Source organism: Zalophus californianus, chromosome 4 (assembly GCF_009762305.2).
Source record: "Zalophus californianus isolate mZalCal1 chromosome 4, mZalCal1.pri.v2, whole genome shotgun sequence".
Classification (NCBI taxonomy): Eukaryota; Metazoa; Chordata; class Mammalia; order Carnivora; family Otariidae; genus Zalophus; species Zalophus californianus.
This window is the reverse complement of record NC_045598.1, coordinates 85839648-85857889: the sequence shown is the minus strand read 5'-3', so window position 1 is coordinate 85857889 and position 18242 is coordinate 85839648. Positions and strand designations below refer to the sequence as shown.

Below are 18242 nucleotides of genomic sequence, written 5' to 3'. Positions count from 1 at the left end.
ACCAGATGAGGAGGAAAATCTCAGTCCAAGAACTGAGTGTCCTCACTATCTAAATTACTTTGGGGGTTACAAAGAAATATCCAGATGCATTTTTATTAGCTCATAAAATATTTGATTACAGATTTTCTGTAAATGACAGTGCATAGAATTGGTCTGTGTAGGACTTTGACTTACTGTGGAAGAGGTCTGTTTGTTACAGATGAATCACTCCAGATTCTGAGAATCAATTCATTGGGTCATTCTTAGCAGCTCACAATAAACTCAAGCCACAGGCTTTGTACACTAAGACTGGATATCTGCTAAGTACACCTGCACTCTACTAAAAGAAGGATAGGCAATAGAATAGTTCTAGCTAGTGAACACCTTGAACCTGAAAGTGTGCCAGTCAGGTTTCTGAGGGACTGGCATGGAAAATTCTTGGACTTTGCTTAACTTTAGAAATGAATTTCACTTCTAACATTCTCTCAGAGTTGACTCAGCAAGAAATAATGTTGCACTTAGGAAATGAAATCGACACTCCTTTCAGCTCTTTCATAATCCCGTTTTGTTTTGTTTTGTTTTGTTTTGTTTTTTTCAGCTCACATATAACTCTCCCACACACAGCCTCCTTCGATACTGAAAATGATATCTGGGACAAAGGGGATTAATTTAAGTGGACATAAATTCATCCTTACTCCTTTTTACTGAACCATGGATAATGTTTCCGTGATGTCCTCAGGCCTTAGGACTGTAATCCACAATATATATATATTTTAACATCAAAGGCTCTTTTTATTAATTTGTCCTCATAGACAACAAGGTTTGAAAGAATGTAACTGTCAAATTAACTGCATTAACTAGTTAATATTTAATTTTATCTTAACTAATCAAAAACAAAACCTAGCTACCAATGCAAATATCTAACAGCAATAAAACAGTATTCAACTTTCTTATTTAATGAGATGGCTGCTATTTGAGTTAATTGATATGACCTTACACAAGAGATTAGAACTAATTCTCATATGTTATAAACTCTTTCCTAGATTATTAGTAGTCCCGAGATCCCTATTTACTTAGTAGAGAGGCCGGTGCCGCAAGGACTCTAACTCATTTATGCTTTTTGTCCCAAGAACTGGGTACTTTTCTTCATCAGAACAGATCTACAGAACAATCAGAACTACTGACTGAGAGTCTCCTAAGCAGAAAAAATATTTATCAACTGGATCACAACCATTAATTACAATGTAAAGAACATATCCAGGTAGAGACAGACAGCCCTAGTGCCATGAAGTATGAAGGTACGTGGTCCCTGAAAAAATAAATAACAGAATCTTCATATTGTCCTTTTAAAAATTACTCCAGTTTGAAAGGAAGTATCTGAAACATGTATTTGCAGAAGAAAACACAAACACATGATTGAGAGTGGTGCCTTAGGTTAATAGTCTAATACCACTTTGTATTTCTATTTCCTGGGACTTTAAATAAAGACTGGATGAAATTATCTCTGAGAACCCTTTTAACTCCATGCCTCCTATCAACTACCCAATTATCAAAATAGCAGAACACATGGACTCAGAAAACAGATGTTAATCAACATCAGGATCATTAACAGGAGAAGTACAGAAAGAAAACATGAGGGGTTCAATGTTCCAAAGCATCTAAAATCCAGTTGCTCTGCTGTTTGGATCTATAGTGGCACATTGGATAATCATGGTATCCTCAGTATAGCAACAGGAGCAAGAAGGCTCATCCATCAGTGGCATCTGCACTCTTTACAAAAGCCTCTCAATGCACACAACCAATTAGCAGAGGGCAGAAATGGATTGGAGCAAGAGAATAAAATTGCAACAATGATGAATGCATTCCCACTCACCTTTTCAGTGAATTTGCTTTTAGGGAAAATGTCACACTATACATCACATAAATTTTAAGATACTAAAAAACAAACTAACCTCATTGCCTGCAAGGTCTAAGTTACTCCCAAATAGTAAATAAGGCGCTAAAGGAATCACAAGTCATTGAGAGCACTAGGGCATCATTCAGCTTATTTCTACTAGAGAATTAAGAAAATAGAAATTAGGGGGGGAAAAAAAAAGCTTCAACAGTAATGCACCCTAGGGGCGCCTGGGTGGCTCAGTTGGTTAAGCGACTGCCTTCGGCTCAGGTCATGATCCTGGAGTCCCGGGATCGAGTCCCACATCAGCCTCCCTGCTCAGCGGGGAGTCTGCTTCTCCCTCTGACCCTCCCCTCTCTCATGCTCTCTCTCTCTCTCATTCTCTCTCTCAAATAAATAAATAAATAAAATCTTTTTAAAAAAAAACAGTAATGCACCCTAGCGGGCCTGAATGAGGTACAGTATTGCTCTTTCCTAATTCTTAATTTTCTCCTATAAGAGACAGAATAAAGTCCCGTGTGATTAATTAAATATCCCATTCCTAGACATGAAAAACATATGCATGTGAGAATTTGCTGAAAAAAGCACAGTTAAAGCTCTCACACACCCTGAGAGCATCAGTAGATGTTTAATGTAGATTATAATCAGGCTTTCCAGTCCTCTGCCCACCCCCCGCCCTCCCTCAAGTTAATTCTATTTTAGGGCAATGATGTGGTGCCATCTAGTGAACCACAGGATGCATCTTTCTATTAACAGTTTTGAGGCTTCATGTTCAATAGAGAGAAGTAGCAGGAGCACTCAAAACTTTAGGTCAGGGCACCTGGGTGGCTCAGTCAGTTAAGCATCTGCCTTTGACTCAGGTCATAATCCCAGGGCCCTGGGATGGAGCCCCATATATATCTATATATCGTATATCTATCAGGCTCCGTGCTCAGCGGGGAGCCCGCTTCTCCCTCTCCCTCTGCTTCTCCCCCTGCTTCTGCACTTTCTCTCTCTGTCAAATATATAAATAAAATCTTAAAAAAAAAAAAAAAAGCTTTAGGTTACAGGTATGAAATTTGGGTTACTGGCATGTTTATGCCAAATTAGATGACGGTTTCAAAAGGGAAACCAAACTGTCTATGTGGTAATAGTCTTATTTGCTCATTCCACAAATATTTATTGACTCTCCCGTATGTACTGGCACTCTGGTAGGTACTGGGTGATACAAAGATGAGTAGCACCCTGTCTCCCTCTACTGTTAAGAAGTTGCAATGAGCACAAAAGTAGACCACTACATCAATACTGACAGTCTGCTGTTTGACAAGCACTTTGCCAACTACTGTACCTGTGTTAGTTCTAGGCACTGCAAGAACTCTGGGTTAGGCACTATTATGGGCAATTTATGCTCAGACAGTTTAAATTAATTTACCAAAGGTACATGATGGAGGCAGCATCTTTAAACCCAAGTTCCTTCTGAATTCAAAGGCAGATTTCATCCCCAGATTTCTTCCTTTTTTGTTGTAGAAAGAAAGGAGCTAGAGGGTCGTTTTTATCCTTCCCTAAGCCTCATTCACATGCACTCACATCACTCCTCTCTCCAACCAATCTCTTAAAACCACCTCTCTCCTGCTTCCTTACTTCCATCACCGTAACCCAGACCGTCATTCATCATCCCTCATTTGGGTTACTGCAGGGGGCCTCCTACCCACGCCCCTTTACCTGAAGTCGTTCCCTCTCCACCACATGAGGTGTTTAGAGTAGTCTTTTCCAAATGCAAATCTAATCATATTACACCTATGTTTAAATGATTTTCTTTTAAAATTAAATCCAAATGGCTTTTCACGGTCTGTCTTGATGACATGGATTCGGCCTAATTCTCCAGCCCTTTTCTCACAAGTTCTCACCATGTACTCACTATAAGCTTTACCCATTCTAATTTTTCAGTTCCTCAGTCATGCATGCTTTCTTGGCTGGACACTGACCTTCTTCTACCCTGTCATGGAATATTCTTCCACCTGACCTATCCAAATTCTAATGATTTTGCATTTTACACACCAGACACCAAGTTTCCTATGGAGCCTTCTCTGATTGCTCCTGTATGTGGTTGGCTACCCCGCACAGTCTCCCAGAGTCCTCCATCCCACTCCCCATAAAACTTGGCACAACTTTTTTTCTATTTTTTTAATTTTTACCCCCTTAAAGACAAGTTGCCCCTCCTCTGAGAGGTCAGGGGCCATCTATGTTTTATTCCAGTTGAATTCTTTTAGACTATCATAAAACACCTGAAACATAGTAAGTAAAAATTAGTGTCAACAGAGGGTTTGAGAGCAAATATTTTTTTAAAAGATTTATTTAATTTATTGGAAAGAGGGGGGGAGGGGCAGAGGGAGAGGGAAAGAGAGTCTTAAGCAGACTCTGCACTGAGCAAGGAGCCTGACGCGGGGCTCAATCTCATGACCCTGAGATCATGACCTGAGCCAAAACCGAGAGAGTCAGTCGCTTAACTGACTGCACCACCCAAGTGCCCCGAGAGCAAATATTTTTAAAATAAATAGCTTTATGTTGCATTCAAGAAATAAATCAGAATATGTCAAATATAAAACATCTGTATCTTTTACAAAGCCAAAATTCTTTTGGGAAAAAAAAGACAACAAAAGCACAGCCTTCTTTAACCTTTGTTTCTGTTGCCATCTGTCCTTTCTTCAATGGGAATGCAACATTTCATTACAAAACACATGATATTTGGTTCTACCTAGCACTTAAAACAAGAGACACTGAAAATCTCAGTGAAAGCGGGAATTAACAGAAAAGTCAAACTGTGTGCCTGGAGTGAAGTGGAGTGAGATTTAACTTGGAAATTTAGTAGGGGAAATTTACAAGAATAACCCCACAAATTAAACTGAGAAGATCTTCAATGAGTTATTTAGCAAGGACAGTCCTACTTTCCCTAAAATTCTAGAATGTAATACAGAATGCAATTGCTCCAGTATCCAGGTACTTGGTGATGACTCATTCTTCCAGAATCCTGGAACCTTCATTATTTTAGCACATTTTGGGGTAATTGGCATATCTTACCATAAATTGATTTATTATTTATCTTTCTTTTTATGTCCTACATTTTCTTGATTACAACTAAATGATAAGACTTTCAAGGATATAAAAATTATGCTTTCAGAAGCCAGCATGAATTGCCAAATTATTTGGGATTTCATAATACAATTTTGCTCCTTTCAATCTGGATGTTAAACAGGCTTCTTCTGAAACATATGCTCATAATATAAGCTCTATCCCAGAAAAAGTTGAGATAATTTTAAGAATAATTGCATAAATCAAGAGAAATAAAATGGTCACTTTCCTCAAATACCTATTCATTGTATTTTTTTGAATATACAGAACTATACACATGCAATACATTATAAAATGCTAATTACAATAAATTAATAAATTTAAAACTTAATTTTGAATTCTTAGCCTTATTTACCAGACACCCACTAAAAACTCATTCTAGTGCCCTATCCAATAATCAGTTAGGTCCATCATTTTCACCACCTTTGTCTCAGTAGTGTAAGTGCCAAGATTAAATATACAAATAAAATTTTAAGTAATATACATAGATTTTACTATACTTTACTAGAATTCACTATGTATGGCAGAGACAAACTTATTTTCAGTAGCTTTAATAGACTTTAAAGACCAAATCATATCTACTTCTTGCTACATGAGTTCTCCAATGGCCTTAAGTAAAAAGAAATAACATTCTGTCATAAAAATATTCACAACTCCATTTAATTTACTTATATGGGCATGGCTTTAGGATTTATATCCAGAAGCTGTTAGTCCAGGATATTACAAGATACAATTAAATATTGAAGAAATAAACAAAAGACAGATGGTTTTTTTTGCTTCATTGATCCAAACAACAGATCTGCCGAATCCCAAATAATATATTTTCCTGAGCTACTGATTGATAAATACGGATTGCAACTGATCATAAGAAGTTTAATGTCTAAAAGTCATCGGAAAATAAAATGGTCACTTTCCTAAGCTATCTATTCAGTATATTTTCTGAATATACATATCATACACATGCAATATATTATAAAATGCTAATATTTCCATGTGTCTCGCTGTTGACAGAGGCGCATAGCAGAAGAAAATCAATGAAGCAAGACTCTTAACTTCCTTCTTTGCCATCCACTTCTGCAAGAACATTTGTCTTCCAGGCATTTGGGGAAATTATCCTTTCTGTCTGGCTTTGTCCTCACAGAAAGTGAGAGTGGAGTAAGAAAGATAATGATTTATTTGAACAAAAACTAGCTTTGGGGAGCCAAGAAACAGAAATGACATCTATTGTGTATTTTACTTTATTTCTACAATTTCTGCATTCCTGCAGAATCTGAAAATACCACGTTCACTTAACACTAATATCCATAAAATTATAACTAAAAAAGCAGCCAGTTGTTTATAAATTCCTGCATCTTTATTTTACCGATTTCATTTACCAAGATGAATTTTAGCTCAGAATCAAATAAGTATTTAGAAGATAAACTTCAACTGGGAAGAAAGCAACATTGACAGCCCTGTTTTTTTGCTTCCCAAGAATAAGAGCAGACGATGATGATGATGACCATGATCACCCTGTGTTTTACCACAACCACAAATACCACCTTCTTCCCAACAACATATAAAAGTTTGTTGATCCCCTATCCACTCAATGTTTCCTTAATTAGAATAAGAAAATGACAAGCTTCAGAACTTCCATCTTTGAGATGAGGAAACTCCGTCCCAGAGAGTAAGTGCATTATCCAATTTTACATGATGATTTAATGCTGCAGCTTAGATTAGGAACCAGATCTCCTAACACCCACCTCAGCATTCTAACCTGGATGGAATATACCGCACAAACATTTCCTTGGAAAATTTCTGGAAATTTGTGGGAATAAAAATAAAGTATATTCCCCCATTACCCCCAAAAAGTATAAACAGATACCCAGAGACATGGTTACTCATGGTTCCTAAATAGATTGCCATCTACTGCTGGAGTTCATTTATTTAATTATTCTCTTTTCCATCTCCCCTCTCTACTAGATTATCCCTAAAGGCAAACAAACTTTTCTTAATAACAGCACAATAATAAAAAGTTCTCATGACTCTTGCTTTTTCTCCTTTGAAAGAATCTTCTATAGCTGCTGCTTTAATTTACAGTCTTCAAAACCAACTGTGATCCAGCTTCTGTTCTTAACACTGTCTTCATTTGATTCTTGTGATCACCCGTGACTTCTTGCTGCTCACTTCCATGGTCATTTCTGTGAGCTTATTAGATATCTCAGTGGTATTCCCCACAAGCCAGTACTTCATCCTTCTTAAAAGGCTGTGTTTTTTTTTTTTTTTTCTTAACACTACACTATTTTTAGGTCCCATTTGTAGCTTCTTTTGAGCTCTTTTGCTGGGTCACAACGCCCCACAGCTCTGTTCTAAATGCTTTTCTCTTTTCTGTATATGTCCTCTCTCTAAGGCAATTTTAGCCTCTGGCTTCCCTAGACTGTTAAAACTGTGTCTCAAAAGGGTGTCAATGCTCCCTAGATTTTTATACTATCTTCTTTACACCTCCACTGGCATGCATACCAGTCATGAACAACTTAAAATAATCTGTACTGAATTCTTGATCTTTTCTCCCAAACCCATTCCTTCTTCAGTCACTTCCTATGAGTAAATGGCAATACAATCTTCCCAGCTGAACAAGCCAAAATTTGTATTATCTTGGACTATTTTTTTTAATTTAAGGTTTTCTTCAATTCCTCTTTTTACTTTCCATCCTAACATCTATTCTGAAGCCAGTCCTATCAACTTTATCCCAAAAAACATAACCCAAACCATCTACTATTTTCCATCCCCATCACTGCTTCCATCATCTCTCACCTGGACCAATGTGATAATCTCTTAACTGGTCTTTCTGCCTTCACTGTATACCCTCTGTAATTAATATCCATATGCTACCTAGAGTGACCTTTTTAAAATGTAGAGCTCACATTCTGTCACTCCCCCATCTTCTTAAAATTCTGATAGCTTTCCATCATACCTAGAATAAAATCTACGTACACTGACTTTACATAGCTTCCTCCTCTGGACCACTTCTCTAACCTCCTCTACTTTTCCAAGTGTGCTCTAGACACACTGGCCTTCTTTTTTTTTTTTTTTTTTCTAAATTTCTGTGTCTCTTAACTCACCAAGCATATCCAGATATAGGACCTTTGTAAGAACAGTAAGACTAGCTAATATTTATTAAGTTATATATATTTCTTAATCTTCCCAATAACCCTGTGAAATAGATATTATAACTGTTGTTATCCATGAGACACTTGGAGGTTAAAAACTGTTGAAGATCCCCATAGAGTAAGTAATATAATCAGGATCCATATCCAGACAGTCAGGAACCGCCCCCGCCACCCCCAGTTTGAGATGCCGCCATCTAGCTGATCCACTGCCTGAATGTCCATCCCTTCAACTTATGGTTCCATGGCTAACTTCTTGTCAGTTAGATCTCAGATTAAATATTACCCTTTCTGAGAGGTCCTCCCTACTCACCCAATCTAAAGCAGACCCCCCAAGTCACTATCAAATTATTCTACTTAAATATCTGCATTAAAATGTTTCTTACCTGATATATTCCCTTGTTTGCTTCTTTCTTTTATTCCCTTTCTTCAAAATGGAAGCTTCACCAGAAAAAAAGGTGTCATGTTTTGCTTACCATTGTAATTCTAGTGTATGGAACAGTGCTTGATGCTCATTAAATCTTAGCTTGATGAATTAATGAGTAATGAAATGAATAAATGAGTCAATGAATAAATGACTCATTTAAGATGTTATTATTTTAAAATTGTTGATACTTTGAGCCGTTATAATTTTTCACTTCAAGTGCGCTTTGTAGATTAATGCTATAAATTTTGGTTTACTCAGAGAATGTCACTGTGGGGTGGAAAGTTATGGCGGATCAAGATCAAACCCAGGGTGGTGCCAAGAAGACAAAGGCTGGCACTGCACATTGTGAGTCACTGGGCAGATGGGAGATAGCTAATGGGTGGCAGACACGGAGGAAAATGATGGAGCGGAATCACATAGAAGAATCAAAGAATGCAAAACACAAAGTTCATAAATGTTCACAGGAATCTCTCTGGCCAGAGACTACATATAAAACATATTTATTTGAAACCAGAGCTCACATAGTTTCACATGCATCTTTTTAAAATTTTTTTAGAGAGAGTGAGTGAGCGAGTATGAGTGATTTGGGGGGAGGGAGAGGCAGGGGAATGAGAGAGAATCTCAAGCAGACTCCATGTCCAGTGCAGAACATGACACAGGGCTCAATCTGACAACCCTGAGATCATGACCTGAGCCTAAATCAAGAGTCAGACGCTCAACTGAGCCACCAGGCGCCCCACATCTTATTTTAAAACTGGTTTACATCTAACTTAAAAATCCATTCACAAAACAAAAACAAAAACGAAAACATTCACTGAAATCTCACAGAGTTAAAGTTCGCAAAATTATATTGACTTACTAGATTATAGAGATAGGTTTCCTTCACACACTCAGGACAACTACCATTAAGACACATATGCAAGACCAAATCAGTGAGATCTAATAAGAAATACAATTGCTAAGTATGTCCTTTCTTGACCCTCATGTTCATTTTTTCTTTTAAGATTTTATTTATTTATTTATTTGAGAGAGAGAGCAGGAGAGGGGAAGGAGGTGAGGGAAGGGCAGAGAGAGAGGGAGAAGCAGACTCCCCGCTGAGCAGGAAGCCTGAAGGAGGGCTTTATGCCAGGACGCCAGAATCATGACCTGAGCTGAAGGCAGATGCTTAACTGACTGAGTCACCTAGGCACTCCCTCACATTCATTTTTTATACAAAATTAAACGAGAAACTACTTGAACTTGCTTGTTTCTTTCTGTTTGACAATTTAAGTATGTTTTGTAGAAGAATAAAGGTAAATGTGGTTTAAAATGAGATAAATTTCAAGTTACCTAAGTAGGCTGTCTTAATGGAAGAGGTGCTTATATTTTTTTTATTTTTTTATTATTATGTTATGTTAATCACCATACATCATTAGTTTTTGATGTAGTGTTCCATGATTCATTGTTTGCACATAACACCCAGTGCTCCATTCAGTTCGTGCCCTCTTTAATACCCATCACCAGGCTAACCCATCCCCCCACCCCACTCCCCCCTAGAATCCTCAGTTATGTTTCTCAGAGTCCATCATCTCTCATGGTGCTTATATATTTTAGTACTCAGGGCTGACTTTCTATAATTTTTATTTAATATCAAGAGATATTCAGTGCACTCAATGGTACATCCTTTTTCTCTATATATAGTTTTGGTCTGAAATCACTTATTCATTTAACTTTCCTTCTCAATTGATTCAAAAAGGAAAAAGAAGAAGAAAATAAGATATGGAAAGGATAAGTAATGGTATTTTGAGAAGCTACAACACGTGGACCTATTTTGTCTCCCTGTTCCCCTTATATTCCCAGCACCTAGCACGATATTGGCACAGAAGTTCTCAGTAAATGGTTGTTAAATGAATAAATTAAGTATTTTACATTTAAATACTAAGAACTGGTTAGAGGGTATTTCAAAGAAAATGTCCATTGCTACAAGAAGAAAGCAAAGTCATTTTTAGTTTAGGTGTCAGAAACTTTTAAGTACTGGTGTAAATTCTGTCTTAATTCCTAGTCTAGGTGATCTAAGCTCAGCAGTATCCCTTTGCCATATGGATACAAAGCTGGGTTATATCCAAACACCACAGAAGCTAAGGCACCTCAAGCGACTGATGTGCTGTCAGTTTTTGGAAATGTTGATTATATGAGATTCATGGCACAATTCCTAGTCCTAAATATAGTTCTTGTACAGGCTTTAACTAATCCATCCAATTCAATTTATATTAAAGTTATGTTACATAAACTGAGTCCAGAAACTCATTCACACCCATAAAATGAATCAACACGTGAAACATGCACTTATCTGAGGCAAATATGGGCTTTGTGTCTTCTTGCTTTATCCAAACTGTGCTTCAGTCTTGAGGCAATAGAGGCTACCTATGTTAGAGGATCTGACTTTGCTGATGAAGAAGGTTAAAAATTTCATTTTGAGTTTTAATTGTAGAGTCTGGCCGTCTAAAGTGTTAACTCCATAACTACAAAATCTCCATTCACTTTCAGTACCAAAACAACTTGAGGTCACTATAATTTCTTCCTGTGTTTCCATTTCGTCATTTCCTCTGAACAGAAAGTGTTATGGAAATGAACACTCCATTGTGTTTACATTTCATATTGAGATGTTATATTGATCTATATCCAGAACTAGTTTTAACTGACTTCTGAGATTCCAGGTATCTTTTTTCCAAAAGCTCATTCATCTTTAAAAGACATGTTCAATCTTTCCTTTTGTGGCTATCATTGAAGTGCCAGTGGCCAAAATGAAATTCAGTCCCTTTGTGATTTCTGACTAGAGCAAGAACCATAAAAGGCATTTTCATGCACCTTCTCACATCTACAGGAAGAGTATGTCTTCTCTTTCCAAAAGCTCAGGCAGGAGTACAATGTTTAGTGCATGCCCATACAAAAAGATGATAAAGCGCAGGTTGGGTGGAGGACACTACAAAGGTCAGCAAATTTGCAAAGTAGCCCAGGTTTACAGGACAAAAGATGTCACCTACATTGAATGAGTACAGTGGGAGAAAGCAAATGACACAACTACCCATGTGGGCATCCACCCTAGCAAGATGGTTATCAGTAAACAAAAACTGGATAAAGACCACCAAAAGATCCTTGAACATAAAGCCAAATCTCACCAAGTAAAAAAAAGAAAAGGGCAAATATAAGGAAGAAACAATTGAGAAGATGCAGGAATAAAGTAATGTTATATACAACTTTCAATAAAAACTGTTAAAAAATAAAAATGAGGTATTGTTCAAGACTAAATTTAGGCTAATTTTTCATCCTATGCAAAGTGGGTCATATTTTTCCTAGGTCATAGTCACTATTTTGAAATAAAATGCACAGCATTTCTACTTGAATCACATGCATAATATCTCTTAGTATAGCTCCTACACATGTACTAACAAATGTAATCACCTATTAGCTTTTCTTAACATCTCTATGAAATAACTGATAAATGTAATTCATAGTAAGGATTCTAATTGTTTTAAGGTTGAAATAATTAAAGGGAAAGAGATTGCCATGTCAACTATAAGACAGAGATGGAAGTTTATTTAAAGAACATAATTTCAATCTAGTCCTTATAGGACTAAAGCCAAATTAAAATTCAGAATACTCCCAGCTTTCATTTCTGGAGACTATTTCAATCTTTAATTGAAATAGTCTTTCACCTACTTCCTAGACCTGCAAGGAAGCACAGCATTTAAAAACGTGGAAATTATTTTTCAATAGGCAACACACAAACGTGATTTTTGCTTTTTAAATTTAATGGCTAATATTAAATTTTTGCAACTATTTTAGCTTTTAAAATTATAATTTAAGGACGCCTGTATGGCTCAGTCGGTTAAGCATCTGCCTTCGGCTCAGGTCATGATCCCAGGGTCCTGGCATTGAGTCCCACATTGGGCTCCTTGCTCAGTGGTGAGCCTGCTTCTCCCTCTGCCTGCCGCTCCCCCTGCTTGTGCGCTTTCTCTCTTGCTCTCTCTCTCTGACAAATAAATAATCTTTAAAAAGATAAAATAAAATTATAATTCAAATATTGTATGCACATGACTAGAAAATTATATGCTGAGAATAAAAAGGACTTAGAATAAAAAGGAAGTCTCCTTCTCCAGAGGTAACCACATTTAAGTTTAATGTTAGGGCTTCAGGTGGTTAAATCTATATCTCTAAAAATATGCTTATTTTTCCACTTTTTAGGGGGGTATCAATTTTGGACATTGTTTACTGACTTTCTGCTCAGCAAAATGCAGACTTAAGTCACTTAGCCAAAGGCACTTCCTTGTCTCCTCATAATACAGCTCAACCCTTATCGACTTTGTAATTTCACACCTCAGATTGAAGTCTTTATTATTTTTTTCATCAACTACAGGAAAGCTCTCTTAACACTATTTTTAAATATGATGTCAGTTACACCTCCATCTTTCTTTCATCTCTTCTCCTAATTTTTAATTCTTTCATAGTGTGGATTTTACCTATTCTTCTATGTTATCATGGTTGGAAACATTTTGTTGTTTCTATAATCACAGAGTAGATTAAATATCTGTTAAGTATTCTGTAATTAGTTTACGGGCTGCTTCCCCAAGTTAAACATAAATGTTTTCATGATTATCACAATGCTCATGTTGTTCTTCAGGAGCTAAGTGCTGGACTCTGATGAATTCCTTTTCTCTGAGTCCAACTTCATATCATCTGTGCCATTCAAAAGGGAAAATTTCTAGAGTTAAGTTCAAATGAATTTTCCTCTTATGTTTGTACTTCAATAATTGACTTTACCATACTCAGTGTTTCTTAGAGAGGATCTCATATAGTATTTCCATAGATCAATGCCTTTTATTTCTGAGACCTCCCTCCTGCACATGTCTGTCCATTGTGGACTAATTGCTCTCAAGGTCTACTGTGCAGTTGTCATTCTGGGACAAGAAGTTACTGTTTTCCCTATTTCATGTCTTCCCCTGTCTTGGTTTACTGTTTATTTTGCTACAATATATGCTCAGGTAACTTCTTAAGAAAAAGTACATTGTAGGTAAACTTTGGAAAGTTTACATGTGAGACAATATTCCTAGTATAGCTTCCTCTAATTTTCCCCCCTAAATATAAAGGCACTGATTATTGTCTTCCAGAATCCAGTATTTATAAGCCCACTTATATATAAGTATATATAACCTGTTTGCATGTGACCAACTCACATTCTTTGTCTTAAAAATTCCATGTTCTTCCCTTTATTATTAATCTTCTAAAACTTCACAGTAATTTTCTAAGACTAAATCTTTTTTCATTCATTATAGCACGCCCTTGTAGTATGAACACAGGTTTCCCCCATTATATGAGAGTAGAGCATTCTTATGAAAACTTTCAGAAGCCAAAATGGTGCAAATTAAAGAAGCAGTAACCATTACTTTCTATGGAAAATTTCTTGAGCATTTCCAGACCCAAAAAATAACCTCTTTCAGACTTTTCTGATACGTTAGGACACATCTTGCTAACAAATACACAAAATAAATCCAGATAAAGCACCGGTGCTCACAGTCACAGTTCAAAGCTACAGCAGCTTGACGCTGAGATTCTGAGTATGGTTCCCAGGAAAGGAGCTTGGTTGCACCACTCTCACTTTTGAAGGGCAGAGGATACCTGTATTTAGGTTTTGTAACTGGGGGAAAAAATCCTGGAGAATTTCTTTGATAATTTACTCTTTTCCTCTCCTTTCACCGTTGATCCTACATGCATCTACATTTTTTCTATATTCATGTCTATCTTTTTGTTTTAATTTTTAGGATAGCTCCTTATCTTCCAACCCATTTTTTTAAAATGTAATCATATTTTTAACTTCTAGTAGCTCTTTTGTGTTTTCCTTTTACAGTGAACGGTCTACAATCTACAAAACTTTCTAAAGATCTTAGTATCTTAGTATCTCTTCTGCTCTGTATTCTCTCTCTTCTTACAGGGTCTGTTTTCTCTGCACTTTTACTTTAGTCATTCTCATTGTAAGCTTTTTGAAAACACATGCTAATCCTTGGTTATCCACTCATTTTTAAAGATCTGAACAATAAATCTGCTTGGAAACTATGTATTTAGGTAGGGCTTGCCACTTTATTCCCTAATGAGTAAGGCAGGAGGCTACCAATGTCAGAATGCAGGAGCCTTTGTTCTGGAGCTCCAAAGCCGACATTAGTTGCCCTGATCCTTTTCAAGTATTTAACACAGATTTGTAGATTTTTTTTAAAGCTGCCTCCTGGGGTCCTGGATCTAGGGATGAAGACAGGATTGACTGCTTTTCAGGCATGCTTTCAATGCCCTATATCGCTCCCAGGACCCTTACAGTAACTATGTTTGTGAGTCCCTTCTCTTCTTCAGAGCAGCTCCCTCCTTAGCAATTGCCTCTTCTGCTTAGACACACTGATGCATCTTATCTTATTCTACATCTTTAATTACCACTCTACTACCTTCTGCCTTCTAGAAATTATTTAAACTTTCTTCTCTACTGATGACTCTCATGCCACTCTCTTTGCTTTAGGCTTTTCCACCCATGTTTTACTCCTTTACTATCATTTTAATTAGATCTTAGGAAAAAAGGAGATAAACACATGTATTATTAGTCCATCATATTAAGCCATAGTTACCTTTTCATATTTTACCTTATTTTGCTATTTGTATTTTAACAAAAGAATTTATTATTCATGCCTAAGGGGGGGAAACATGTTTTGTGTTTTTTCAGGGGATGGGACATCTTCCTATTTATTTCAATTCTCTTGAAATTTTCATGCATTTATAATCTATGAACTTAGAAATATTTATGTAGGACATCATTAAGGATCATATTACTTTCACTTATTGTGCAAAGAATATACTCAATGAGATTCATTCAGAATGTATTTGCTTTTGCCTAGTTCAAATTGATAGTACTTGCCCATGTGTTGTCCATATGTTTATACCAAGTTGAGTTGATATATTCTAAATTGGTTTAGCCCAGTGTTTTGCTATTCAATACAGGTAATGCCATAAAGTCTTTTTAATTATTTGCCTAGTTTATCAGGCATGAGGACATTATAAAGTAATTCATTTATATAAAATATATTAAAATGCCATCATATCTAATTTCTTTCACGAAAGGAGAAAAATGTATTCCATTCAGGTTTCATGAAGTGCTAGAGATTACTAAATTTGTAGTTATCACTGAAATAATAGTATGAAATATAATGTTATCATCCATCATCTTCCTAACTGAACAGCTAGTATTTTACCAGTTACAAATTATTCTTATGAGGAACACATATCAAGAAAAAGGAGTCAAAATAAGCTACAAACTACAGTTAGTAATGTCCTTGATTTGCTTTGGGGATCTGTTCTTTATCTTTCAAATACACGGGAACAGGAACTAACTAGAAATTTATAAACTCTAAGGATAGGCAGAAAATGGAAGAAACACTGAACAAACAGAACAAAAAAAATTAAGCAAAGGAAAAAAAAAGAACATAAGGGGGAAAGAAGAGGGCATAAATGGATGGGAAAGGTATTCCTTTGTAGAGACTAAAGGCCAACATTTATAGGTACTCATATTGCCTTTTACAATGTGTATAAGTCACTTTTAATTTTTGCAGTTTAAAATCTTAGAAAATGCCTGGGTTTCTGTTTGGCTTAGGTTTTGGCATTTATGAAGTCTGAGCGTTTCCTAAAATCTCGCAGCTATGGTGATAAGAATGTTACAATTTTTCAAGAAAGTCATTAATTTTTCATCATGTACTGCATTGACTGATACTCTACATCTTTCACTGCTTGTGTCTACAGGGTCTTGAGGGCTTGAGTTTTTTGGAATTTTTTTGTTTGCACCTTCAACGGCTACCGTATCAGGCCCTGCTATCTGTGTAAGGCATTTACCCTTCAAAACTCTACCTCTTTCAGGTAGACTGTGATTGAATTTTTATTGCTGTCTTCTATAAAGATATCTTTCACAGGAGCTGCTCATTCACCCATACTTAAAGTCAGCTTATAGAGTTCTTTCTGGCTTAATATAAGTTGTCCGAGGTTTCAAGCGATAGGGGAGGGGGAAAGGTAGGAAAGCTGGTGATCAGGTAAACAGGCCCATGGTCAATTTGTTTAATTTCTCTGACTTCTTTACGTAAATGAAGCAGCTGCTAAATTGGTATAATGATAATGACTTCCCTCACACTTTCTTTCCAGACTGTACAAATCATTTCCTATTTTAAAACTCCCACTCTTTAGATTTAGAGCATTGAAAAAGCAGCTACTCATGGTTCAAATTACAGTTAAATGCACAGCACCCAATATGAATGATCATTCATTCAGAATATGTGATATTAATCTCATGGATTTGCTTTATTTCAGGATCCCTTTCTTTGCTCTTGAGTATGGTATGAGTATGGTATTAGTTTGACTTTGGTATAAGTCTGTGTGTTGCAATCATTGGTCATGTTCACCCAACATGTTTATGTTTCTCTAATTTCAGCATGTGGCAAATTGATGAAAATCACAGGCCCAATTACAGTCAAGACATCTGGAACCCGATTTGGCGCTTGGATGACAGACCCTTTAGCATCTGAAAAAAATAATAGAGTATGTTGCTTCCACAAACACCTTTGCTTAGAATCATGTTTTATTTGCACTTTATGTCTATTGAATTATTAATTTTCTTTAGGAATATTAGTTTCAACTTTAAAAGTATTACGTTGTTTGCAAGTATTCTCAACTTGATAATATTTACATAGCCAAAGCAACCTTATTTTAGTAAAATATTCCATCTTATAATTTACCAGTAAAGCAAGTCCCATTTTTATTAGTTTTAGTCTTGTTTTATGCCAATAAAGAGCTAATTACAAGTATACAAAATTCTCTATATACTCCTTCTAAAACCTGCTCCTTAGTGTGAGGAAAAAAAAATGAAAAACACTAAGTGAAAAACTCAAGAGCAACCAATTCACTAACAAGTTGAAATATCCCTGGAATCTAGAGGTAATTTTAAAGTAAATAGTACCGAAACTTTTGGAGTGTATTTTCATAAGTTGGCAATGCCTGTATTATGTAAATCAATATACTGGAAACTTGACATAGAGCTATTTATGATCTATTACAAAACCCAGTTTACATTAAGATTCTCAAGGGTTACATGCAAATGAGACTAGTGGCAAATTAATAAAATGGTTACACTAAAAAGCAGCTGCACCTATAAGCTGATCCAATGAACAAGCGTTACTATAAGTTTCTATGGTACCCATAAAGGAGAAATAAATGAATAAAATTAGATGATATATTTTTCAGAGCAAAAGAATACATTTGCTGAAGGTGATTTTTTTTGCAGTTATCACTGATTGCACTGATCTATCAACTGAACAAAGTGATGTGATTTGCATTGGTACATGTTTAGTTCACTCGATGATATGCACTGAATGGTCAAAGAAATAAATAAATCATAAAAAGAACAGAAAGCACATCAACTTCAAGGCAGTAAATTGAGTTTTTGCTTTCCATACAGAAAATGCCACTATTTTTGCCTGCAGTGCTATCACATTGCGGGAGGTCAACAATAAAATAATGTGGCTTCCAGATCCTCAGAACGGTGATATTAAAATGTGCTGACTCTCACTGTCTTTACTTTGGAATTCTCAGAAAAGTACAGAATTTAGTCACTCCTATTTTTTTTCCCTTTTCC

At 36.1% G+C, this 18242-nt stretch overlaps 1 protein-coding gene and 1 pseudogene across 3 annotated transcripts in view; both read left to right on the top strand.

Moving 5' to 3' along the window:
* Window positions 1-18242, top strand: part of OLFM3 (olfactomedin 3) — a 194816-nt gene that overhangs the window by 170106 nt on the left and 6468 nt on the right. For all 3 annotated transcript variants that reach the window (XM_027579489.2, XM_027579498.2, XM_027579505.2), the window contains one exon: window positions 17043-17149. In XM_027579489.2, coding sequence (XP_027435290.1) covers window positions 17043-17149 — 107 coding nt within the window. The remainder of the gene's footprint in view (window positions 1-17042; window positions 17150-18242) is intronic.
* On the top strand, window positions 11338-11773 carry LOC113914364 (annotated as a pseudogene).